At 45.4% G+C, this 27,584-nt stretch overlaps 1 protein-coding gene across 1 annotated transcript in view; it reads left to right on the top strand.

Annotated features, from left to right (window-relative positions):
- The first annotated feature begins 6,248 nt into the window (after positions 1-6,248).
- Positions 6,249-27,584, top strand: part of KCTD1 (potassium channel tetramerization domain containing 1) — a 158,271-nt gene continuing 136,935 nt past the window's right edge. The window contains exon 1 of the mRNA XM_014561300.2: positions 6,249-6,268. Within this exon, the coding sequence (XP_014416786.1) occupies positions 6,260-6,268 (9 nt within the window). The 5' untranslated portion in view covers positions 6,249-6,259. The remainder of the gene's footprint in view (positions 6,269-27,584) is intronic.

The following is a 27,584-nucleotide window of genomic DNA, read 5'->3' as shown; positions in this document are numbered from 1 at the left end:
AAACGCCCATAGTGAATAGCCCTGTCAATTTGCTCCCCCCACCCCAGTGCCCACTTTAACTACTCAGGCTGATACTCAGTAAAACTCTAGAAACTGCTTTCTCTCTTGATAACTTTAAAGAAGGAACACAGATTTTTGTTTCCTGTAGCAATTTGTTTATAGTGGCTCTTACCACGTCCTGAAGAATAGAGTAATATGTTTGTATCTTGTTTAATTATTATTTTTTGACCAGGCATTTTGTTGTTGTTGTTCTTGGGTTTGTTTTTAACTAAAGGGATATTCACAATTCTTTTTCTTTTAAATAGATGTTATGTTTTTAATCACAGGATGATCCCATTGGATGTTTTATAGGGTCTTTTTCAGGGAGAGAACAGGGAAAGAGTTTTTAAAAATTGAAATATGACATCCATATCATTAGAGTTTTAAAGTTAGTGATATGCTTAAGGCAGATATTTTATGGTTAGCAAAGCTGAGAGGTTCTGACACCCAAAGGATGCACGAAGAGATAACTTACATAAATGTAGACGGTGCCCCCCGAGGGGCCTCAGTTGTATTATGGGGTTTCTCATGATCAGTCTTGGTTCAGACAGAAGAACAGTGAAGCAAAGCTAAGTGGCTGTCTGTCGGCTGGGCTGAGCATGAAGCGTATCCCACTGCAAAGGAAGTTCCTTTCAGTGCCAGCTAGTTTACTATGAGGTGCTGAAATAGGAAATAGAACAAAATAGCTGATGAAATGTTTATCTTATTAAAAATGTTTCCTTAAAAGAACCCCTGCATAGCTTTAAAATGACTATGGAACAGTCTGAAAATGATTATGGCCTAAAGCGTGGGAAAGAAGGATATACGTAAACTGGAGAATGGAGGAAATTGGCTAATACGATGGGATTAGTTGGTTAGACAATTTCTTGAAGATGTGAATCAGCCCTGAAGTTCATCTCTTCTGAAGTTTCCAAACTGTATTTCTTTTGTTAATTTTGGTTTTCAAAGCACTTGCTTGTACTGATTCTGTAATTCCTGAAAGGCAAAATGCAAGTAATCATGAAGAAAGAAGTTCATGGCTGAATCCTAGTTGAGTCCCATTTCTTACACAAGCAATTACACAAAATGCTTAATTAATTGTTTTCTCTGTGTAAGACAGTCTTGTCAAAATCAAGGATCCCTAAAGGAATAAACAGTCTTGCCCTGTCAGCAGCAGCATTGATACAGGATCTTTTTTTTTTTATTCTTATTTTTTATTGAAGTGTAGTTGATTTTCAATGTTAGTTTCAGGTGTACAGCAAAGAGATTCAGTTATACGTATACATATGATATGGGATCTTTGATTGCTAATTTACCTTGGAGAAAAATCTCATTTCCCCCATTATTTTGCATGAAAAGGTAAGGTGTCTGTGTGGTCTCTAGATGACATAATAAAATGAAATTTAGTAATCTTGAGAAAAGATCAGCCATAGAAATGTCAATAAATTAGGTGTCTCCCGTTGCATAAATAGCCTTCTTCCCTGCTACTAACATAAACAGGCAATACTTTGCCATGGAATACATTATTTATTCAACAACTACTATAAACCATAATGATCTTAATTGCTAGCGTTTACTGTGAAATCTTGGTGCACTGGACACAGTTCTAAATACTTTCCACATGTTATCCCATTTAACCTCAAAATAAAGCTTCAAGATAGGAATGTTCATTCCTATTTTACGTCTGAAGAAACCAAGGATCAGGTCACACTGAAAGTTAAGGTGCAGAGCTACGACGGGGACTCACTGAGAGTCATGACACCGACCTGCAATTAGCTATTCAACCTCTAGAATGTGACTGCATGTCCAGCAAAGAATTCTAAATGCCAGTAACGAAGAGAGGCACTTCCTGTCCTTGACAACGAATGTATTTCTCCATCAAACCAGATACGGGGCATTCCACCAAGCTAAGGTTGCCTTTGCCATTTCTGCCTTTGCCTTCTGCGTTGTTTCATAACTTGAGATTCTCATCAGTAAACTCTGATAAAAGACCAAACTGACTTAAGGACCTCAGTACGAGGACGTGTTATCTGTTTCTATTCAGAATTACGGGTGAGGTGAGCCTGGTTCCTGTCAGCAGATCCGCCACCACTAGAAGATCGACCTTTTTGGAAAGTGAGATACATAGACTCTTACCCTGGACAGTGAGACAGAAAACCAAGATGTTTTCCAAGGGCTAATTATAAACAGGTGGTGGCTGGGGATGTGAACCTCCAGGAATCACAAGCCCATTCTGTCTGAGTTCCTTAATGCTTCTATTCAACTCCAGGAAAACGTGCACATTCCACAGTGTTAGGGGGAGTTTCAGGTTGGCTGATAAAAAACAGGTGATTTCCTCCAAAAAACTGACTCAAAGATAAAAGAAAACAACATAATTTGCTTCCAGTGTTAAAGGGCCTGTCAGTGCAGTTATAGGTGGACCCCACTGGAGCAATGTTGGAAACACTGGCATTTAGTGACCTGAAGGGAGGAAAATGGGGCAGCCTTGCCGTGGCTGGTGATACCCATGCCTGTCCTGGATGAACTCAAGGGCCGAGGTTTCTTTCTTCTTCCTAATGGAAAGTGCAGTGGAATTTCTAACTTTGATCTGGGTGTCTGGCTGCTTCAGTGAAGGGCTCTTCAATTTCACATTTCATCTCAGCCACTAATGTCCACATCTTGTCAAATCGCCACCAAGACTGTACCGCAGGGCTACCCCTGGACCAAGCCATGATTTCTGTGCAGATTTGTGATTTAAGGGTTGGGTGACTATGAGGAGACCAAATGAGCTGTCCCTACCTTAATATCAGCAAGGCCTGTCGCTTTCTCTTCCTCAGCGGTCCTAGGGCTAAACTTTTTTCCGTCAAGCTCCTGGCTTCAATTCAACATATCCTATCATTGGTTTTTTGTTGGTTTTTTTTTTTTTTGCCTTTAAAAACTGGTGGCATTCATTTTGATAGTGAAACCCTGGAAGATGGAAACAGAGGCCTGTGTTTTCTTTTTGATTGTTTTCTTGCTGCCAATTTTATTGCCATTGTCTTCCGGGTTGCTGATGGTTTTTAGGCTGCTGGTCTCACTTCAACGATCGATTGAAAAAAGAGGTTAGAAGGATTTTTAATATACTCTTTTTCCCAGCTTCTTAATGATTGGCAAAAAAAAAAAAAAAAAAAAAGCCCCGTAGAAATCACAAAATGCGGAAGTTCACTTACACAAGTATTAATTAGATAAAAAGTACTTTGGGGTAATGTTAGGATTGTAGGAGTTGATTGAAAGAAACTCAGTGAGTTCATATCCTGTACTTGGCAAGACATGGACCCCGCTTTTCTCATGCACTTCATTAAAAATCTGTTTTAAAATTTAAAATAAGTCGTCATCACCCTGGACTTGAAGGTCGTGAAGGTGTTTCATCTCTTTGGGTTGTACGGGACAAAAGAACTTTTCGCTCTGAATCCCGATAGTCTCAACTTTGAGTCTCCTCCACAGTGCAAGAACATTAAGGTCCTCACCACAATAAAATAAGATCTGACTGCAGTCTCTTTGCCGCTGGATTACCAGACATTCAGTGAGTAACCGAATAGGTTGGATCACTTCAAAATGTCAGTGACCTAATGTTCAAAAGGTTCATCTTTTTGTAAGTGATGTCATTCTGAAGGAATAAAGCATCTTAAAAACCAACATTTCAGAACTTAATTTGCTCAAATGACTATTATTCCTTTCAGAGTAGCTGTCTTGGAAAACAAAGCCCCAGTAATTCCATTGCTCAGAATGTTTTCAGAATTGTTTTCAGTCCATTTAAATGCCAATAAGAAAACTGGCCTTATTGTTTTTAGCCACATTTTCTTTTTTGACTCTAACTAGCATAAACTACATTCATCATTCACTTATTCCTCAGATCTGGTACTAATTTGGGGGGGGGGTGTTAAACATCAAAGGATCTGTTGACATCAGAGATGTTAAAAAGAATGTGCTAACAGGCTTTCAGAACAATTCCAGAAAGGGAATTCCGGAAATATGGTTTAAGCTTTGTCAGCAGAATTTAGAATGCCGCACAGTTTCTCAAGGTGAGTGCCTTCCAGGGGACATCTTTCATTTGTCCTGCCTCTTGTGGCCTCCTCCTGGTCCTGTCAGTGGCTGGCTTGTGACCTTGGGCAAGCTGCTCCAGTCTCCTCATCTGTAAAAATGATGTAAAGGACCAGCTGCCCTCCTACAAAGGTCCTTCCCAGCCCTAACATTCCAGGACAATGATACACAGTTCTCCAGACTTGGATTAAAAGTCACCTTAGGCCATACCTTTAATGTATTAAGTCATATCAATGAATTGAGGCTGTTTCTTCTCAAGTTCTCCTATATTAACAGTTAGTGCCATTTGGGGGCAAGAACAAAGTTTTTATTCAATTGAATTTGGGGTTTTGTAGACATTTAAAATTTTTGATTGCAGATCAGAGAATACATCTACCTTGTGTGTGTGTGTGTGTGTGTGTGTGTGTGTGTGTGTGTGTGTGTGTGTGTTGAGGGGAGAATGAAAGAGAATGTGCAAAGAACAACGTAATTTTGAGTTGTTTTGTAAAGGTGTTTTTTTTCTTGTTATGCATAAGGTATTGATATTCTCAAACCAGACTCCTATGTCATATGAACTTATTAATGTTAAAAAAAATCTACCAACACCCCTGATTCTCATGATGAAATTAATCTCTCTTGTCATGACAGCACTGATCTGATCAACTACACATTTTTAAAGCTTGGACCTTCCCTTCTCTGCTGGTATTGGAGAGGCTGCTGACCTTCAAGGTAAAAGGCTGGCTTAAAAAAATAGTTCCTGTGAAATGCTGCCAATTGCAGGTATTCACAGGACATGTCTGGTTCTATTTAGGGTTTTTTCCCCCCTTTCTTTCTTTTTTTAGTATCCTTGGCCTTACAGCCTGGTCTTTTTCATAAGAAATGTCAGCAAAGTCTTTGAATTAATGAACTGTGAAGTGCTCAAAAAAATACCATTTCAAAAAGTATCCTGCACGGATATAACACTAATGGGAGGTGACCCTTGAGTTACAACCAAACATCCCACTCTAACTAAAGAGAATTAAGATAAGGACTGGCTCAGGCACAGCCTTTTTGAACAAAGACCCAGGGAGGAAGAAGTGATGGGGAGTGGGGGAGGTCAGAACTAGAGTAGCAATCTGGGGAAATGTGTTTATGTGAGAGTGTTTTTAGCTCTGTTGAGCAAATAATGGAATTATACAAACCCCTCCATAAAAGATACCAGGTGGAGGGAAGCGAAGAGAAGGGAGCAGGGGAGGTATGTTTACCAGGCTGATCAAATAAACCTAAACGGTAGGTCCTTGGCTACACCTAATGTAGGTTTTGTTTTCTTTTAATTTGGCTATTGAAAAAAAAATGCAGTGTAACTCCTTCAATCTTTTTGCAATTCTGCATGGTTGAACATTTGAAATGAGTTTGTGTATCACCCCCAGGCGCTGATTCAGACTTGATTGGGGCAAAGCAGACTGCATGTGCTTATTTTTATCCACGTCATTTGGGACGTTATGTCGCCAAAGGAACCAAAAATGTGCTGCTCTATTGCCAAATTATCACCTATCCTTTGATCAGACAGGGCGGTGACCCTCATCAACAAGTTGCCGACCTCGGTGTAACCACAATGTCAGGTCAACTTGAGAAAGTGAAGAGAGAGCCCTAAACACAAATAAAAAGAAACAACCAACAATCCTTATAATTATCATCATCTGCTGCTTTTCCCTCTTTTGGCAAAGAAACACTCCATCCATTTGCAGAAATCGCCCGCGGAAACGTTACATCAAAACTAATCACAACGATTAAAATCAGCTTTTCTGTGCAAGAGGAGGGTAAAAAGCAAGTTGGAGGCTGGAATAAGACAGTTTCTCTACACCCCCCCCCAAAAAATCTGGGGAAAAATTTCCTATATGTATATTTATCTACACGTCTATGTAGAGATTTATTTTTGAAGGAGATCAATTGTCTGCCCTGTGATCAGTTAATTTGATTTAAGTTTTATTTTGGAGATTGATTTAGACTGGAGGTAGAGGCATGAGCTAATTGTATCCTGATCCTTGCCTTGAGGGGTTTCAAAGCCCTGGAGCAACTCTTCTCTGTATTTTGTTCTGTCTACCTTAGCCAAGCTATTGCATTTCTCTCTGGTGTGGCGAGCCGAGCAGATCGCTGGGAGAGAAATCGGAAAAGGGGGGAGAGGAAAAGGAAAAGGGGACTTGGAGAGAGACTTTGTGCTTCAATGTTTCAGGTAAGATCTGACGGTTTGGGTTTGTTATTATTTGCTAAGGAGGGTATGGCTGGGACTTTGGGCGCAACTCGCTTTTACGCATGTGCCAGGCATGGGGCGAGAGCGCGGCACACTCGCACACACACAGCCCGCTGCCGCGGCTCGGGAGCCGCTCGGACTGGCGGCGGGGCAGCGGCCGCCGCCTCCTCCGGGGCTGCTCCCGCAGCTCCTCGGCGTTCCTCCCTGGGCGCTAGCGGGGCGGAGCGGGCAGCAGGAGCGGGCGCGGCCGGCCGGGGCCGGGGGGCCGGGAGTCGGCGCGCCGGGGCCGGGCTTCCGATCTGGGGGCCCGGTTCCGGCTCTCGGAGCGGAGCGGCCGCGGCTCTCGGAGCCTGTGCCAGCGCCGCCCGCCCGCCGCTCGCGCGCCAGCCTCGCCGGCGGCCGCTTTGCAGCCGCGCTCCCCTCCCCCCCGCCCTCCCTCACCCCTCCCTCCTCGCCCGAGCCGCGCGCGTCCCTTTCTTCCCCAGCGCCGAGCTCCGCGCCCGCGAACCGGCCCCGCCGAGAGCCTCCCGGCGCCGCGGGCCCCGACCCGCCGCCGCCGCCGCCGCCGCCGGCCGGAGCGCCTCCAGCGCTGCGCACGGCCCTGCTGGGCGCGCGGGGGCGGCTGCGCCCGGGACTCCGCACCCGCCCGGGGGGTGGACCGCCGCCCCCTCCCCGCGGCAGCCTCCGCGGCGCCCCCCGACGCCCCGTGAAAGACGCCATTGTGGCTGCCAAGCGGACTGGGCCCCGGGGCAGTTTTTTCTTCCCCTGGTGCCCGGGCCGGACCGCGCCGCTCCCCTTTGTGAGCGGCGCCGGGTGCCCAGCGCTGTCCGCCGTCCGTCTCCGGCCGGGCTGATCCGGATTCGCCGCCTCCGCCCACCCGGGCGCCTTTAAAGCCCCCTCCCACCCCACCCCCCTTTTCCAGCCCCCCACCCCCCGCTTTGGGTGCAAACGTTTCATTTATTTTTAAAAAGCTCTCATTCCTCTTTCTCTCCACCTCCTCCCCTGATAAAGGGCAAGGCACGTGCTCCGGATTAGAAGTCTCCCTGGGAGGCGGGGACCGGGGAGGAGGCGCCGGGGCAGGGGAAGGATGTGAGCGCTGCAGGTAATGGCTGTGGCTTTGCTGCGCTCGCCTCGGCTCCGCGGTGCCTGCAGCGCCGAGTCCGGAGCCCGCATCCTTCCCTCCCCTTCTGGCGGCCAAGGTTCCCTTAAAGGAACAGAGCTTCCTGACCGCCTCCCGTCTCCGCCGTCTGAACCGGTGCTTGGGGCACCGAGGTGGGCGGGAAGGATACAGTTCGGCTCTTTTCTGACCTCTTTGCTCCCCCCAGCCCCCACCCCCGCTGCCCCTCTTTATTGAAATGTGGCGTGTGCTTCCTCTCCCGCCCCCCAGAGGGACTTGGCTGGAAAATCGCGTAAGCGCCTCCTGGAAAAAGAACCGAGTAGGGGGCGCGTTCTGCTGAATTCGCGTGAAAAAGTGAGGTAGAGCCCCCAAACCCACCAGGACGAGGAAACGGGAGCCTTGGTGCAGGAATCCCTTACCTGGACGCGTGCTCCGCGCCGCCGCCCCGAGTACCGCAACTTCCTATCTAGCGCGGGTCGACAGTGCCTGCCTTTGTGCTTTCGAACACTTGCACTGTGCCGTGGAAATGGTTTTCTGGTATTAAAACGTTTTCACCGTGACTGTGCTTCGGGGGCCGGCTGGGCGGGAGCCAACTAAGTTAGCAAAGTTGGGTGTCGGCTTTGTGCGTGGAGAAAGGCACGCAGGAACTGTCCACACTGGCTTCCTCGCTCAGACGTGCCCCGCAGTAGGCAGAAGTAATTTGGTATAAACGCTGCATTATCTCCCAGATCATAGAACTGGCCGCTTTCGAGCAAATCCTTGACGTGTGTGTGTGTCCGTGGTGGAACTGGGAGGGATGTAACAGTTTAACATACTCATTCTTTAAGAAACGTTTGCCTTCTGTTTTCAATCAACTAAGCTGGCAGCTAGAGATACAAGTTTATTTGAGAATACCCTCTGGGTACCAAGCATGCTTGGATTGTTTTAGCAAATTAAAAATGAGCAAAATGCTTTTACCTTCTCAGCAGTAGACTCCTTAAGAGACCTCCTGTTTTGTGTGTATGTGTGTGTGTGTTTTAGAGAAATATTGTCTGTGTGTATCTCAAATGTGTTTTTAATCTGGAAAAGGAGAAAATAAAAGAGTTTTTAAAGGCAGAGGCTGATGCCATAGAATGATTCATTAAACCTGATCTTACATCAAGGAATTTACCTGCATATGTGGGAATCTGTGGAAACTAACAGCTAACCTACTTGGTGAATTTGAAATAGTAGTGGATCCATTTGTCTCCTGGATAATGGGCAATGTGCCCGTCTATTCCGCGTGTTTATGTTTGTGTGGCAGTTGGCTTACCGTGAGGGGCTGGTGTTCAGAAGACTGCACACTGACTACAACAATTTGGCTCGGGTGTCCTGCTGCTGCTTGAATGGAAAGAATTGTTAGTAATTGTTATGATGACAGTAGGTTTCATGTTTACTAATTAGGTCGCAAAGGTGATCACTGAATTTTAAAACTTTGCATCCCAGAGAAAACTTCGTTGGTTTAGGCAGTTATGTTTATAAAAAGAAAGGAACTGATTAGGCAAAAATATCATACATTTGCTGGGAAGAAATTTTGAAGTGAACCAAGCGTGAATGATTGTTGGCAAAAAAAAAAAAAAACAAAAACAAAAACAAAAAAAAAACCTCCCACCACAGTATTCAAAATGACTGCAGTGATTTTGCTGTATTCATTATGCCTGAAGCCCAATAAAAAGTTCTCTAACACACACTAGAGGTCTCTCTTCTAAGCTGTGAGATTTTCTTGTTTATAATTCTTTGCCAGGGCTTGCATCATAGGATGGGAAATGATAGCTTGATTCAGACATATTTAAGTAATAGTAATTTACTGGCCATTCACATTACTCTGATGTGAGTTACTTATTTTGGAGAATATTCAGTAATTATTGTACAAATTATGCTGCCTAAGTACTAGGAAAGTAACTGTAATAAGACTTATACTACGTGATGATGAAAACAGATTATTCAATTCGTTGAACAGCATCATGGACCTTTTGGCCTACAATTATTTATCCAGAGCAATTTGCTTTTAAATGTAAAAGGAATTAGCGAAAAATGTATTATATCAGAGAACTTTCTGAAAATTAAACTTCCGTCTACCTGTAGGAATAAGTTGTTTGCACCAATGCTTTCTTGTCTTGACGTTTCTAAAATCACAATGATTGTTTTCTCATCCTGAAATGTGATGTTTTCTGCTAATATAGTTTCCCATCTACATGGCTTTTGAGTCTTTCAAAGGATGCTGATTCACTTGTGAACTATCAGTTCACCAAGGCTTTTATTTAGTTGCATGTTAAACTGCATTTCTCAACCTTCTTTGAGAGTGCAATTTGTAATTTCCCAAGCCAATGAAGCTTTTATCTTCTTTATCTTTAGGATGAACTATCTTGGGGAAAAGTGAAATTTTTAGATGCAAGCATGTATGCTTATTTTAATAGCTCATGCAGAAGTGAGAAAGAATTTTTTTAATTAATGCAGAAGTGAGACAATTCAATTTTCGTAGGCACTGTAACAGTGTTTTCATTCATAAAAACATACTAGATGTAAATCACATTATGCTTGTTGGTGATTTTAGTTTGAGAAAATCGTGCAGAGAGCAAAACAGAGAGATTAGCCTTTAAGAGTAACAAGCCAGTATTCATTAAGCTCATTCATTCATTCCACAAATATTTATTTGTGCCTGCTGTGTGCAAGACACTGCTAGATGCCAGAGACACGACGACGGTGAGAAAAAGCATTCAGAGTCCTCAGTCTCCTGGAATTTATGATTCAGGTAGGGAGACAGATGTTAATCAAACAGTTGAACAAGGGACAGACAGAGAATAGTGCTTTGAAAGAAAAGAAACACGGGGTTCCAATAGCACTAACCGAATAGAGGCAAAGTAGCCAAGACTGGGGCCAGGGTTCCAGAGGAAGTATTACAAGCAGATCTAAGTGATGAAGAGGCAGGGGCAGGAGAAGCAGACAGAACAGAAGTAGGTTCCAGGCAGAGGGAAGAGGGAATGGCATTTTCCAAGCAGGGAGAGGCGAGGCCCAGGGAGGGGGACTCAAGGATTAGGTAGGTGGAGTTAAGAGAGGGAGGGGGCAGTGATGGGAGAGGCGGTTGCAGAACAGGCCCCTGGTCTTAACCCTAAGAGCAGAGTGAAGGGGTGGGCCAGGAGAATTGGGAGGGGGCGGCACTGACATAATCAGATCTGTGTTTTGCAAGGATAATTCTGGTGTCACTGTGGGCAGTGAATAGAGGGGCCCAGAGTGGATGAAGTATAGCCCTTGGAAGGCTATTACGGTCGTCCAGGCAAGGGAAGATACAGCTGGGGTTAGGGCAGTAGCAAGGGAAACAGGGATGGGAGATCCATTTGCAAGGTGAAATTGACGGCATGTAGGAAAGGATACCTGGTGGGTTAACAAGGAGGGACAGAGATGGCAAGTGGACACCTGGGTTTCTAACACATTAACGGGATGGACATGGGGATTCTGAAGACTTGGGTAGATTTTGTACCTTTCACTTTATTTCTAGCCAGAATGAATAGCAAGGACAAGTCTCATTCACATCCTGTCTAACTGAATTCACGTGGGAAACCAAGGTCAGTCTTTAACCCCTCCGATATGTTCACCAGCCGTGTACAGAGCACCTACTGTGTGTCAGGCACTGATCTCCCCGCTCTTGTCCTGTTGGCCAAGATGCCTTTTCGTTTATGAACTGCTCCATGATGTTTCATTTCTCCAACTCCAGCTCTGTTGGAATTCATCATTTGAATAGGCCTGTGTTTAACCTTCTGAAACAAAATCAAGTCTGTGCCTTACAGTGCAAATTAATTGTGCCGAAAAATAATATAAACATGAATTAAATGACTATAAAAATTAACTGTTCAATCATGCTTTTAAAAAGCCCATTTACATACAAGTAACTGGCACAATTATTGCAAATCATTCATTGAAAAAAAAAACTTTTAAGGAACTTAACACAGTAAAGTTTGGTCTGATGAGAGTTTACTCAGCTCTGCTTTCTCCCAGTTAGATTTTACTGTGTTTCTCCTTCACGTGCCTCTAACTTTTTGTACTGATCCTTAGCTGGTCTTGTCTCAATGCAACATTTTTATACGTTCCTTAAGTGGACATTATTTTTTTGGTATTTCTGATATCTTATCTCTTATTTCCATTTGTTCTTATTTCTCTAAAACTTCGCCCCCCACATCTGGCTTCACAAACATGTATAACAATAGGGAAATCATGTTTTGGTGGTTATTTACCACAAAGAGAGCATTGGCTGATGACGAGTTGATTAATTTTAAAATAATCTAAAATTCGGCGTTCTGTTTTTCTTTCACCCTCAAAATCTATTAGAAAGAGACTTTCAAAACAAATTGCCATGGATGCTTTATAAGAGTTTTTCCCCCTTCTGGTTGTACTCCTTCCAGGAAATTCCAGGTTGGAGCTCCTTCCAAGAAATTTGGGTTTCAGTTATTTCCAGGAAACAATTTGAATATCGCTCTCTGCATTGTGGTCTGAGACACAACTGCAATTCCATAAGATGCTTTTCCTGGTGGTTCTTGGGTGGGTGGCCCTCAGGGCGGGCTCTGGTTGGAAAAACTTCTTCATTTTAGCTAAGTCACCTGGGGATCTATTTCTTCTGTATATACAGCGATGATTTATATCTCGCTAACCTGCCTCATAGGATTGTTGAGAGGGAAAACTCCAGAGTACAAATGGCAAACTGATGTGCAAATAGGTGGCATCAAGCAACCCTAAAGGGTAATTTTTCTAAAAGATCCCTCTGAATTCTGGCCCCTTGCTGCAAGGCCAGTCTGGACTACGTCACTGAGCGCCCAAAACAACACTGTGAGGCAACCCCAACTCACAGGTGAAGATTAGAAAGGATCACGTGACTTGCCTGAGGTCAAACGCTAGGCTAGTGGTGGAGCAGGGATTGTAGCCCGGTAGGCTGGCAACAAAGCCCTAACCTGCCATTAGGCACTTTTCTGCCCCCTACCCTCCTGGTTTTCTGTCCAGTAGTAGCGTCTGGGCACTTTGCACAGGCACTAGGCACAGAGCACCTTCTTCTCTGCCTGCAGCTTCTCTTCATCCTCTCTTCCCTCTCCTATCCCCACTGCCCACCCTGTATCTCTCCACCAGCACCAGCAGCCCCTCTTATACCAAGAGGGAGGAAAAATAAAACGCAGCTTGAGATTGTTGCTCTCAGACATCTAAATTGCTCCCTAGCCCGTGCTGAGCAAATCTGTCCCTCTCGCGTCCTCTGTCACGCTGACCAAAAACACGGAGTTGTTTTCTGTCCCGTGAGAACTGACAACAACGCAGGTCTTGCTGCTGACACCAAGGCTGCTCTTAGGAAGAAGAGTTATGAACTAAAAAGGATGTTAACTAGATAGATTTCAAATGCTTGCTAGAGGAAGCGATATTCTTCCTGATAAATCTTTCCAAAGCATCGACTGCTGTCATTACTTACTGTTTTGTAATCCTCTCACTTTGTTGGAAAACTAGGTAATGGAATAGAAGATGTGTGTGAAATGGAAGACCCAGACTCTCTATGGAGGTTGTGGGGGAATTACATTGGTCCATGTTATCAACACATCTCTCCTCTGCCTTCCTGCTCCTACTACCCCAGTATTCAGATCCCACTCCGACTCTTCCTACCTGTATTTTCTTGGATAAACTAATTAAATCTCTCAGCTTCAGTTTTCTGAATGGTAATTGAGGTAGTAAAAGTCACTACAAATGAGGTAATCATATGAGAAGATTACAAGTGAGATTAGAATAGATTCTAGGGTTGTCTTGAGGATCGAATGAGATGTAATTGGATATACACGCCCAGCACATAGTAAGCACTCAGGAAATATCCATAGGCTGTTATTAAGAGCAGGGACTATGTTCATTCATCTTTGCTTTCTCAATTCCTAATACAGTGATACAGTGCCTGGCACACAGGATAAGTGCTCGATAAATAATTGTTGGGTATATGAACACAGAATTTCAGAGGATACAAGAATAAAGCCAGGCAGTGATTTCACTTCCCTGTAGGAGCTTTTTGCCTTTAACAAGAAGGTCCAAGTTCTGCTACATGCCCTTGCCTGAGAGTTATGGGCTTTTGCTAACCAGTTAGATCAACCATTTGGGAGCAGACCAAATTTGATCAGCAGTACTAATGCTAAATAGGACATTGCTTCAAAGATGTCATCAGTTTATCTTCTGATGACTCACGTGAAGGTCCTTCTAGGCACAATTATCATGAAGTTTCCAAAACATGCAGACATTTAGAACTGCTGCTATGAAATGATGAAACCACTGGGTTCTGCACCCACAATGGGAACCAGTGAATTTGTTTATTACACAGCAGAGAAACATCGGAATTGGTCTGATACCCATTCCATCCAGCAGATGGCAGTGGTGTACACTCACAAGCAAATTCTTGGAATAGCCTCTGGTCTTTCTCTTAGTTTCTCAACATTGCCCCACCCTCAGTGGAAAAGGAAGTCTGAGCCAACTTTTAAAACCTCCCTTGACTCCTTTGCAGGAATAACCGAGGCTCCACTGGACAGCTGGAAGAATCCACGCCTTGGAGTCACCCGTGTGCTGTGGTCCAGGCAAGGGAGAGAGAGCAGGCACTGTGAGCTGTCAGAATCCACTCACTGCCGGCTTCCAAGAGGCTGTTTCGTTTGCTTAAAGCAAATCAGTGGAAGAAAGTGCTGTCAAGCTCCAGCAGCTAGGATGCTACCACTTGCTGTGGGTTGAGAGCGTCCGTCCAGGTTGCCAGTTAGTAATCAGGAATACCAGTAAAGAATATAACCCGTTTTAGTAAGCTTGTGCCTCCAGGGGATGGAAGCGTCACGTGCAACTATAGACCCACATGTAATCCTCTCGTGTGCGGTAGTGAAATGAGCTTTGGTCTTCAAGTTGCTTAGAACTGTGGACCCACTGTTCGCGGTGTGACCCCAAACCTTGGCTTCATTATCTGTACAAGTACAGATACTGACAACCAGCTCAGACGGTTGTTCTAAGAATTAAGTATGTGACACCATTGTGACACTTCTGTGTGCCAGGCTGTTTTCCAAGGACTTTGCGATGTTGTCGAATCTTCATCATTCAAGAAGGCGGTACTCTTGGTATCCCCATTCTTGAAATAAGGAAATCAAGGCACAGAGAGATGAAGTAGCTCACCCAAGGTCACAGGATTTGAATGATGGCCGCAGGCGGCAGAGTCCATGCCTTTGTCCCCCCCAGGCACTACTGTCTCTTATTAATAATGATTGTTACTAATTTTAGCTCGTAGTTATTAAACACTTTCCTTGTGCCAGAAGCCTCATGTATGTTAACTCCTCTAATCCTCTCAGCCACCCTAGAAGGTGGGTACTTTCCCCATCTTAACAAATGAAGAAAAAATGTTTCCTCTGTGCCCCACTCTGTCAGTAACACAGGAAAACAAATTGCTGGTGAGACCATCATGTATTAAAGCACTAAACGGTGGGTCCCGCTGTAACTGCCACAGTGATTCAGAGAGAAGAGAAATCAGCAGTGAAGGACTGCGGGGTTATGTTCCAATCGTATAAGATGAGGCACGTGGAAAATGTGAAATGTCTTACCCTTTAAGTTTTCCATCAGGGCCCTTAGATATTTATAGCCTCGGAACCATTTCAGACATGACGAATGGCCAGCGAAGTTTGGGGCTGGTCCCGCTCTTTCCTCTCCTGAGAGTCACGGCTCATTCTTTTCTGAGGTGGTAGGAAGATCCAGGTACTCTGCCAAACGGCCATCGCCTTCCTCTCACACAAGAGGGCCAGCTCTCAGCATAGCTCTTTTGCCTGTGACTTTCAGGAACTCACAACAGGGAAAGAAATTCACCTGCGTTATGAACTAACTCAGCCTTTCTCTGCTCAGAAACACCTTCCCGAGTCTGGTACGAAAGACAGGTTTTAGAGTCTAGAATCTAATGAACTTACTTTGTGCAGGATGCCTAAGTGAGGTTTGGGAGAACAGACAGCTCTCTAAATGAGGGCCACATTTTTAGAATGACGGCTTCTTTAGTGGCGGACAGTCCTGTATTTCAAAAATCCAAAGTATCTGAGATGTGGACCAGTTGAAGTTTGCACAAGTCAAACTAGCTATTTAAGAACTGCAGTTTCTAGACATACCTCCAGTGTTGCTGATCCCCTTAGCAGAAACAGCCACAGAGTTCATGACCAGTGGAGTCACGGGGACCCAGCCAGTCATGTGCGTTGCTGGGCGGTGAATGTGGCCTGAATGAGTGAAAGGCATGCGAATTCTACAGACCGGCACTGCTGTAAGTTTTAGAAATCCAGTGACGAGCAAGGCAGAAAAGTCCAGGGTCTCATGGAGTTTACATCCTACAAGGAGGAGTAAGAACTCAATTCAGATACGATTAAGTGCTATGCAGAAAATTAAAACAGGGTGGCCAGGTGAGACCTCCAGAAAGAGGTGACATTAAAGCTGAGGCCTGATGGCAACCAACTTATCTCAGCGTGGCTGGCCGGCCCTTTGATGTCGCGTGGCAGTGCCCAGTTCACTTCTTGTCTCGTTCCCCAAGGAGGCTCTCCTGGATCTTTTTACTCTTCTTAGGTTCCAGACCCATCCCCACTTACCAGGTAAACTGGCCTCACAATTATGGAGACACTGTCCACTCCTTGTACTTCCTGACACCAAAAATCCCATCCTTGGCTCCACAAGTCCTCTCTTCCATCTCCGCTGTCCCTTCCTCAGTTTCTCATTTGTCCTCTCTCCACTGGCCCCTTCCCCTTAGCTTTTAACTATTTGCAGAATAACCCACTGTCTGTGTCCCCCCCACCCCTCCTGCACATTCATATGTTCAAAGCCCTGACTCCCAATTTGATTGTACTTGGAGGTAGGGCCTTTGTGGAAATAATTAAGAGTAAATGAGGTCATAAGGGTTGGTCCCTGATCTGATAAGATTGGTTTCCTTATAAGAAGAGACACCAGAGAGCTCACTCTTTCCTCCGGAGCACGAAGAAGTCATGTGAACACACAGCTAGAAGGCAACCATCAACAAGCCAGGAAGAGAGCCCTCACCAGAAGCCAAATCAGTCAACACCTTGACCTTGGACTTCCCAGCATCCAGAACTGTGAAAAATAAAATTCTGCAGTTTAAGCCACCCTGTCTGTATAGTATTTTATTGGAACAGCCCGAGCTGACGGAGACACCAACCTTCAACAGGAAACAGAAAACCTCGCTGCTTCACCGCCTCCCTCCTTGCAAGCTCACAGCCACTTCTGCACACAGCTCCCCCCACAATCTGGCCACTCACACCTCCCTCCCACCTCTCCTCCCTCGCGGGCAGTACTTTTCAAATCACCTTTTATTTTAGTGTATGCTCTTGTGCCTTTTCAAAATGGAACAGCATTGCAAAGCCCAGGATGTTCCAGGAGGCTTTATTTTTAACTTACCTTAGGATCAAAACCTCTGCTGTCTTCCAGTGCTTTGTGCTGCTTACCTGTCCTTAAACACCAAATTTAATCTCTGCTTGTCCCCAAATCCAATCCTCTTTCTCAGTGAAGTTCCCTTTTTTATTTCCTCCCCTGAATATTTCTGCAAATCATTTAAGGAAGTAGGGAGTGGTTATTGCTCGATTTTGTATTTTTCTACATCAATACTATTTGGTTTTCTGCCATTTTCCAACTGAAATGATAATAGCCCTAAGCAGGAGTGGAAGTTTAAAAATCAAGATTGGGAAGATGGCTTCTTCTTTTTAAGGAAACTTTCCCTGAACTGCATCTTCTCGTTTACAGTTCACTAGAATTCCATTAAGTATTGCTTATTTCATAGGATATTGTCACAGACACACACCCCACAGGCACTGGCTCTCTGGGGAAAGGTCAAATGTCATTGCTTCCCCGAGTTGACCTGTGGCTTCTCTCTGAGGGAGAGGTGATAAGAGGCAGAGATGAGGCAGGACCGGCTCCTCTCACCTCACTGCTGCCGTGGATTTCCCCCAGAGCCTCCGTACTAACCATGGAGAGTTCCTGGGTCTACTCCCATCACACCTGCAAAGGGAAAGCCAAAAATGCCTATCCAACATGGCAGTGATTTCAGAGCAGCCCCAAGATTCCACAGGGCGTGGAAGAGCAGCAGGCAAGGAAGAGGGGATTAAATGAAGCAACATCTGTAAAGCGCTTTGCGTAGTACCCGGCCTGTGCTAAGTGCTCAGCAAATGGTAGTTATTATGATCAATGTCACTGTCATCCTAAGTGTCACTGGCTTATCATGCACACAAGCGCATCTACAGATACAGATACACATGTGTACGAGTGAGGATTCTCTCTGGCTTTACAGGGAACCTGTGAGTCTTGAAGAAACACAAGGTGAAGCTGGGAAGCTCTCTGGAGATCTGTTACCTGCCACCTACTGTAGCTGCCTAGGGAGGGCTGGTGGAATGTTGCCGAGTTCTGTCCCAAAAGAAGGGACGTGGAGCAGACGACACCCTCCTTAACCCCATCAGAGTTACATGGTTACAAAGAGTCACATGGTTGGGCAGGCGCTGGCACGCGCACGCGGGAAGGAAGGCACGGTGGGTTCCAGGATGAGGGACTGTCATAAAACAGGAAGTGAGGAAAATGGAGAAATGGGGAAAGGAAGTGAACAGAAGTGGGGTCTCAGCTCCCAGGCTGCCTGTGGAGTGTTCGAGTTGCAAAATGCCAGGCCACCGGGGAAGAATATGCCATGGGAAAAATCCACGGAGCTGGGACTGAGCTAAAAAAGGCAGAGGAGCTTCTGGGGTACAGAAAGTGTATTTCCAAAAACCACACTATACAAGCAAAATAATATGCTCTCTGCTGTGGGTTATAAACATCCAATTGATCAGCACCTTGTTATGAGGCCCCCTGGGGCTCCAAGGAGGCAGAGTTCGGGGAAAACAAGATCTGTGATGGTGCAGAAGGGACGCTGGGGGGTGGGGGTGGGGGCTTGTGCACAGGGAGCTGGAGGCTCAGTGGAGCAAGTTGGGAAGGCTTCCTGGAGGAGGTAAGAGTATAAATCGGCCTTAGAGACGCAGAGGCACAGCAAGCCAGGACGGGACAGTAAATCGAACCGGAAATGAACATCTAAAGATGATTTTGATGGCGGATGAGGGATTAGCCCGAAACCGGGGTTTGGGGCAGAAAGCCGTGACTCCAGAGGCCCTTCCTGTTCCCAGCCATCCTGCTCTGTGGTCCCTGTGTGTCGGCCACTCTGGGATCCAACTATCCTACCCTGTTATCTTCTCCGCCCATGTCCCTAAGCTTCCTCTGCCTCGTCTTTATTCTGCCTGTTCTTCCCAGGGAACCCCATGTCCCTTGACTTCAGTACAAACATGCGGCGACTCCCCTCTGTGTCTCTAACTGCCTAGTGAACACGTCCAGCTGGCAGGGCGCGCCCTCCCATGGGGCCCCCAGGGGAACTCGCCACCGCCTGCTCTCCCAAACGTCTCCCTCCGCTGATGGCTTTCCCATCCCGCCCAGGTGCTCCGTAAAGAATCCTCAGGTGTTTCCTTCGCGCCTTCCTTCCTCTCAGCTCCTGCCTAGACACACACGCCCCAAGTCAAGGTCTGTTATTTCTTCCTCCCAAGGGTCTCTGCGTGCACCCTCGCCCCCAGCCCCCACCCTCGCTGCCTCGCATGTCCATCACCCTCCACGTGACCGCTGCCGCCCCCATCTACCCGCTCTCTCCCACCACACTTTCTGAACCCCCTCTACCTAGACAGCACCTTCGGGCTCTCAGCAAAATTCTTTTTAAAGCCCCAATCCAGAAAATTAGGGTCCTGAACTCTATTTTAAAGAAAACTTAATGTGTGTGTGTGTGGATGTGGATCAGTGTAATCACCATCCAGCCTAGGGGTTCAGAACTCAGGTGCCAGAGCCCCGTAATCTGGCCGGAAGCCCAACTCTGCCATTACCGACCCTGTGATCCAGAGAAGCTTCTTAAAGCTTCCTCACCTGTTTATAACTTTGTCTACAGCTGTTACGGTGAGGAGGAAAGCTCTGGTACCAATGCCTGGTAGGCAGTGAGCACTTGTCCCATAGTGGCCAGGGTGAGAAAGAGAGAGAGAGCATCAGGAGTAAATACAATGATGCTGTCAATGTTTATCTCTGGGCCACTGGATTTTTATTTTCTACTTTTTATTTTTCTATATTTTTCCAGTTCTCTATAATAACCATGAAATCCTTTTACGACCATTAAACCGATCTTTCCTTTGGAAGTTACATGATATTACACCCCCTACTTAAGATTGTTCCGTAACCTCCCACCACCCACAGGCTACACCCCAAAGCCCCCGGCTGGCCTCGGGAGCCCTGCACACCTGCCTGGCTCTGTTTACTGGTGTCAGCTCTACCACCCACTAATGCCCCAGACCTCAGCCTCTCCAGGCTTCTGTGCATCCAGATACTGTGTCCTGCCATCACCTTCTCTCTTTATGGCATCCTTTCTTCCCAAGGTCTCCTCTGATTTGAGCACCGCTTAGCTAGCCCCTGTTCACACAAGGAGACGCAGCTCGGACCTCAGCTTCCCTGGGGCGTTTGTTTCTCCCTCTGGGTTCCCCCTGGACTCTGGGCCGGTGTCACACCCCGTCAACTGGACTGCGGGCTCCCCAAGACTGAGGGCTGGGCCACCGTCCTGTCAGCATCTCCAGGTATTTGTAGGATCCTCAGATGTTTGAAGACAGGTGGAGGGAGGAAACTGTGGGGCTCTTCCAGGCAGGGCTCTACGTGCAAGACTGATCAAGGAGGAATTTTTGAAGATTTTTTTTGAGTAGAAGGGTCACATGCTACAAGTTACACTTTCGGAAGAGAAGTTGGCAATGGTATGCAAATTAGGTAGGGTGGGGAGGCCAGAAAGTCAGTAAAGAGGAGATGAGGCTTTGCTCTCGGGGGCAGGCAGCGCCCGGTCCTGGGCTCCTGCCTCATGCCCGCTGCCGAGCGCTTCCCCTGGTGGGCCCCAGGACCCCAGGACCCCGGGACACCCCCCCCCCCCGCCAGCCTTGGGCAGGTACGAATCAACCCGCCGCCACCATATGAATAGGACTGGGTCACGTGGCTGATGGCTAAGCAGGAGAGAGATGACTCAAACTGGATACATCTGACCTCAAAATGAGGGCTGCTAGCTAAGGTTCTGATACCCGAACAGCCCACAAAACACCGAGGGTGAGAAAGAAAACAGTGCTCAGCCCTGGAAAGCTCTTGCAGGTGTACTTTGAGAAAGTCTTACAGTTACTAGAAAACTTGAGTGAGAGATAAATAAAATGTTTAAAGAAGGAGATGTTCAAGTGTCTAGGAAATGATGGTTAGGATTAGAGTGAACTCGAAGCCATCTGCCATGGAACTGTGAGAACAGGAGCTTTAAGATAAGTGAAAGACACTTCTGTTTGATGTATCAGGCTGGGGGCTCTTCAATTTCATTACCTGCAGGGCTGATACAGGCTAGAAATAGAAAGCGGGTGCAAAATGGTTGTATATATTGATGGATGATTGAGTTGCAACTGGTTTTTCAAAACTGACTACACATATGTGGGAGATATTTCCCCAGGATCTTGAAGTAACACACGGGAAAGCCAGCCCGTGATTTCAGGCTGTGCTCCATGAGACCATCTAAGACAAAAAGTATGATAATATTAGCTACAGTGTCCTCTGTACCAGGCGCTGTACCACCATCATCTTACTCAATCCTCACAACAAACCATTTGAGGAAGGAATGATTATCCCCATTCTTCAGATGAGAAAACTGAGGCACAGAGGTTTTATGTAACTTTCATAGGGTCGCACGTGTACTGGCAGAGCTGGGATTCCAGCCCAGGTCAGTAGACCCCAAAGATAGTGCTGTTTGCATTATAGATACTGCTTCTAAGGTAGACTGAACACTGAACTCACGGAGAGGAGCCTTCCTAATTCTTTGTGTTCTGGAATCTGCAGATTCCGGAAAGAGCAGAAAACAAGCCTTATCGCACTGAAGTGACAGGGCTCCCTCCCTCCGCTGAAAGATCACAGAGCCTCTTAGGCATGGGCCACCTCCCCTCTGTTTCTTGTTCTTGAAATCGGCAGCGGGGAGGGTGCCCACCCTGGATGCTCCTTTAGGGACACTGCCCACCCCATAATAGAAGATTTAACACGTCTCTCTTTCCTGCCCCCACGCAGGCACCTCCTTCTCACAGCTAGCCTCAGCACCACCCCCAGCAATCTGGATAGTCCCCGTGCCATTTGAGAGAACATCCTTCGTTGTTCACAGTCTCTAGCATTCACAGGAAGCCAAAGTTAACGCTCTAGAGCGTTTCCATCGTCCTGTGACAGATCTGGACTGGGGCGCAGAAGGAGCACATGGTGCCCCTAGCCGGTAATGGTCTAAAGGACGTGGAGTCGGGAGGAGAAGGGAGCAAAAGAGCCACGTGTGGAAGATGCGTGGAGATTTCCAAGTACCTCGCAGGAAAAAAAAAATACCCAAAACAAACAAACAAAAACCATGTAAGCAATTTGAAAAAGCAGGAGCCCTGTTCCAAATGTCAGCAGTCTTCGGAGCACAGCCACTGGGGCTGGACTCAGCCAAGGTGCCCTTGGATTTGGCCAGATGGGCGAGGCAGTGTGTGGGTTACAAACTCACTGGAGTCCAAGTCCCTGCTTCACCACGATCCAGCCAGGGAATCACCAGGGAGAGGCTTAGCCTCTGTGAGCCTCGGTTTCCTCTTCTGTGTAATGGGAGTGGTAACAGTTGAGGTGAAAAATGGCCCTGGGCAGCTGTGGTGGGTCCAGCCCTTGGATGTGTGAGACCCCAGGCAAATATATTTTGTGGGACCCTGGCTATGTAAGCAATTTGAGTGGAATCTTTAAAAAAAAAAAAAAAGTCGAACTCACAGGAACAGAGAGTAGAAAAGTGGTTGCTGGGGGCTTGAGGGTTGGGGGAGATAAGGAGAACTTAGTTAAAGGGCACAAACTTTCAGCTTTACAGTGGGTGAGGTCTGAAGATCTACCGTGAAACATGGTGACTGTAGTTGATAACACTTATTGTGTAATGAAATTTGCTGAGAGAGTAGAACTTAAAAAAAAGAGAGATAAATGTGTGAGGTGATAAATGTGTTAATTAACCAGATGGGGGGGTGCTTTTACAATGTCTACATACAGCAAATCATCACGATGTTCATTTGAAATATCTTCCAATCTTCATTTGTCAATTACACCTCAATAGAGCTGAAATTTTTAAATTAAAATATGCATCAAAAATAAACAAAACACTAAATGTGAAAAAAAATCCCAACCAGCACCAGTCCGGCAGCTCAGTTTCACAGAGTTGTGCAGGAAGAATTCTGTCTCAGCCTGTGGGAAAGATCTGCTCGCCGGGCACAGGTGTCCACGCACAGCCCACAGAGGACCACCTGGGCACGGGCCCTCGAGCTCCGCAGGGCATCAGGAGGACCCCTGCTGAGGGCAGATTCACGGGGTGCTCTGAAGGGGAGAAAGGTGAGTCCCAGGCCAGGCTTAGGGCGCCCCGGGGTGATGCCACTGCAGCCCTGGCCAGTCCTGGCACCAGGGAGGGGCTTGGAAAATCCCGAGGAAGTTGCTCCGATGTGAAGGGCCCTCCGAGGCACGGGGCCGGAGCGGGGGCCCAGCTTGCCCAAATCTGGACGGCACTGGCTGCAGTGTCCCTCAAGGAGCTAAACATCACTCACAGAATAAAACCAGTAATCAGACAAGGTCACTGCGTGGCTGCTGGGACAAACCAGCAACAGAGTCACTCAGGACGCAAAACAGAAGCTCACTCTGCAGCCGCAAACATAATTAACGTCCCCCTCTTCTTTTTAAAAATTTATTATTATTTTCATTCAAGTATAGCTGATTTACAATGTTATGTTAGTTCCTGTCATTTTTTAAAAATTGAAGTATAGTCGGTTTACAATGTTGTGTTAGTTTCTGGTGCACAGCACAGTGATTCAGTTATACATATGTATATACATACGTATTCCTTTTCCTATTCTTTTTCATTATAGACCATTACAAGGTATTGAATATAGTTCCCTGTACTCTACAGTAGGTCCTTGTTTATCTATTAAGTTCACCCTCTTATGATTAACTGTGCAACTACTGCTTCTCTAACTTTTTCCCACGTTAATCCTCTTCCTGGACCGAAAAAAAAAATTACAAGCTGCCCAATTGTCAAGTTGCCCTTGTGCCTGGATGGCACCCAGGTCCTTAGCCCTCCTGAGACTCCCCCAGCGCAAGACCAAATCCCGTAACAAACCCCTCCACCTCCCTCCTGTGGCCCCGTGGTGTGGTTCTCTCCTGCAGCAAGCGGAATAAATCTAGCTTTGTGTGACGAGTGTCGGTCTAACAGAATCCATCTTACAGGGCTAATCGGGAAGATGCGAATGCTCACGACAGTGCTGCGGCTGTCAGGGCTCGGTCATCATTGTGGTGCATCTCAGTCTTTCTGACCTGTTCATCCTGTGTCCTGCTCGACGGCTCCTCACTGCTCAGAGCCAGGGGGACCCCTGGACCAGGACCGGGAGCACCACCTGGGGGCTCTCGCGCCCCATCCCAGACTGACCGAGTGCGAATGTGGTTTTTAACAGGTGAGAGAAGCACTGCTCTAGCTTCAGTTCTTGTGCCACGTACTCAGGGGCAGCATGACTGAGGAAGGCACAGCATTTAAGGAGGCGCCAAAAAACTCAGTAATCAAGGTACATAGTATAGTAATGTCATATTAATATAATTCATCAAAGTGAGTGTAAAAATATCCATGATGAGAAAAATATCAAAATTTTCAATAAAGACAAGATCCAGAGGAACTGGGATTCGCTCGGGTGAGGCGCGGGAGGCCCAGCTGTGCAAGTACAGGGTGGGATCCTGGCTTTATTGAAAATTTTGATATTTTTGTCCAGTGTGAATTTTTTTTTCAAATATTATTCCTCCTGCTTTCTGAGTCTCTCAGCACCCTTTGAAATTTTCCCCCCAAGATGTGCATCTCATCACTTCTGCTCAACTCTCAGGAAGCACTGAACACATACTGAGAAGGGGGTGTGTGTGTGGCTTCTGGAGTTAGACGGCCTGGGTTCAAATCTACGGTTTGCCACTTCCTAGCTGTGTTCCTTTGGGCGAGTCAATTAAGCTTTACAGCTCTGGTTTCTTCTCTGCAAAATAGAGGAGGCTACCGTTCCGTTCAATTTACTTAATTTTCAAGTGCAAATAAAGAAGGACCAATAGGATGTAGTCCAAAAACCTAGTTCCAAAGGTCTAGTTTAACCCCCTGATGAAACTCAAAATATGTACAAGAGAGACAGCATTTTCTTTGAGGAGTCCTCTATGAATAAAAACTTTAAACATACAAATGCACAGATGTAATCATAGCATCCATCCTGTTGCTTTTAACCCATTCTTTTCTCTTTTAGCTTGGTGCCCTTTTCCCTTTTCCTTCCATTATCTTCCCCTTGTTCTCTGCATTAGCATACCTGACACTATCTTCCGTATCTTCCTTCATATTCCTGTAACGAGATACGAGATATGGACACTACAGACACATGCATATGTGCAGACACATTTACACACGGGGGTGGAGTCATCGTTTCACAAACACGGGATTTTACTGCTAACACTCTCCTGCCCCTTGCTTATCAACAATACTTTGTAGAAACCCCTCCAAGCCAACTGGTATACCTGTTCCTTCCTTTCTCATGGTCTGTATGCTAGTCTTGATGGGGATTGCCGTGATAGAATCATTCATTCTGCACTAACGAGGATTCGATTTCTTTTTAGATTTTTACCACCCTGAGTAGTGCTCTAATGAAACATCTTGATACGTATATTCTAATACTGTAGATGAGTTCTTCCTGTTTAAGACGCTGGCATAAACGGAATCATAGAGTCTAGACACTTTGTGTGTCTGGATTGTTTTGTCAGCATAGTGGTTTTGAGATTGAACCATGTTGTTACAGCAGGTGGAACAAGTCCTTTCTATCGCTGAGTGGTGTTCCATTGTATGCGTGTACTACAGTGGTTTATCTATTCTTCTGCGTACGTATATTTTAAATTTTAATACGTAATGCTAGATTTCTTTCCCCAAAAGCTGCAAAATTTACATTTCCACCAAAAATATACGTTGTAGTTGTTTCTAATTTTGACTGGCCTGCTGATCATGAAGTGATATCTTATTACTTTTATTTGCATTTCCCCAACTATGGTAAATTCAAGCTTTTTTTTTTTGTACATTTGTTGGCTGTCTGGATTTGTGCTTCTATAAATTGCCTTTCCGTATTTCTTGATCATTTTTCTATTGGGTTGCCAACTTATAAAAATCTTTCTGTATTATGTAAATTAATTCCTCTGTTAATTACGTATAATTGATTTCTATACTATATTAATTGATATAAATATTATATAAATTAATTAAGTACTTGTCATCACAAGTATTTTTTTCACAAATTTATCATTTGAGTTCTGAATCTGATTATGCCTTTCACCTTATACATTTTTAATGTGGGCAGATATATCTTTTCTTTTATAGTCTCTGTGTTTTCCAATCTTGTTAAGGTTTCCTTGTCCCTAGATTGTACACAGAGTCCCCTTAGATATTGCTGCAATATTTTGTTCTGTTTTGTTGTTTACTACAAGGCTAATCTCTGGAGAATGTATTTTGGTATATGGTGTAATTTTGTTTTATTTCTGATGGATGGCAGTTATACTGGTATCCTTTTAAAAATGATTTATTATTTTCCCACTAACTTGAGCCACCACATTTGATCTATAATATATATTAAATTCTCATATACAACATTATTTCTGGATTCTTTTTTCGTTTCTACTGATCTATTTCTCATTCTCATACCAATACCATGTTTATTTCATGATTTCATATTAGACTCTGATGTCTGGTCAGGCAATTTCCCTGTTACTGTTCTATTTTATATACTTGAGCCTTTATTCTTTCATATGAGTTTAAAGTCATTTATCCAGCCTCTTCTCCTACTCCAAAGGGGGAAAAAAAACTATGCAACTGTAATTATAATGCTATTATAATTATCTGTTTTTTGAGAGATTGAATGATTTTGTGATATTTCACCTTCTTATCTAAGAAGGTAGTATATCTTTCCATTTGTTCAGACTTTGTTTGTGACCCTTAAGAATGTCCTTGTTGAGGCATTTTTTAAATTGAGTGTGTGGCAGTGAAAAACAGTGACTGCGGGTGCTGTTTGGTGTCCTTTATTATCAGCAAGGCACGAGCAATTTTACCCACCAATGCTTTGGCACCACTTGTGTAAATGTCAACACAGTGAAAACAGCAAACAGCACATATCTCAGTGCTATTATGAATACAGTTGTGACCTTCCTGACTTCCTGAGAGGGTCTCCAGGACCCTGTGGACCACACTTCGGGAACCACTGCTGTAGACACACTGGGCTCCTTTTTGTTCCTTGGAAGGGCCAAGCTCTTTCTGACCTCAGGGACTTTGCCCATGCTGTTCCCTCTGATTGGAATGCTGTTCCCTCTGATTGGAATGCTGATCCCACAACGCTTTGCCTGGTCAATGTTCCTCCTTATCCTTGAGATTCTGGTTTAAATGTCTCTCTCACAGGGCAGCTTTTCCTGGACCCACAGCTCAATAAGACTCAGTTCCTGTGTTCTGTGCTCTCAGTAAATCTTGACATTTCTGTGTTAGCTTTTATTACAGTTTTAATTAACATATTACTTGATTGTTTACCCATTAACGTCTACTCCCCCTAGAGTATAAGCTTCTTGATTCTGTGCACATTTTCTGCCTCGGTATCCCCTTGCAACATGGCACTCAATCAAGATTATTGACTAAGTGAATGAGTGAATGAATGATCCGTTTTTGCCTGTGACTGGTTAGCTCAGTGGGTTAGCTTGAAAGGCTGAGGCCAAGACTGTGGGTTGGACCTACCTCCTCCTTTTCCCTTTTACTCATCCAATCATCAGCTTTGACTTCCCAAGCCCACACTGCAGATGAACTGGGATGAAGGATGCAGGTGAATAAGGGCAAATGCTTTACCATTAGTAGGAAAAGCATTCAAAACTTCCTCCCTAATACTGCGCCGTGGATTGGTTGCCATCTACAAAGCCAGAAAGACAACCGCAGCACCTCCTGATTGTCTTCCTGATCTCATCTCATCTGAGACCTGCTTAAACTTCCTGAGACTGTGAAATCTGCCTTATTTATTCATTTGCTGCAAG

The sequence above is a fragment of the Camelus ferus genome, chromosome 24, assembly GCF_009834535.1.
Source record: "Camelus ferus isolate YT-003-E chromosome 24, BCGSAC_Cfer_1.0, whole genome shotgun sequence".
Classification (NCBI taxonomy): Eukaryota; Metazoa; Chordata; class Mammalia; order Artiodactyla; family Camelidae; genus Camelus; species Camelus ferus.
The sequence above is the reverse complement of the archived record's forward strand: the minus strand, read 5'-3'. Positions and strand labels throughout refer to the sequence as shown.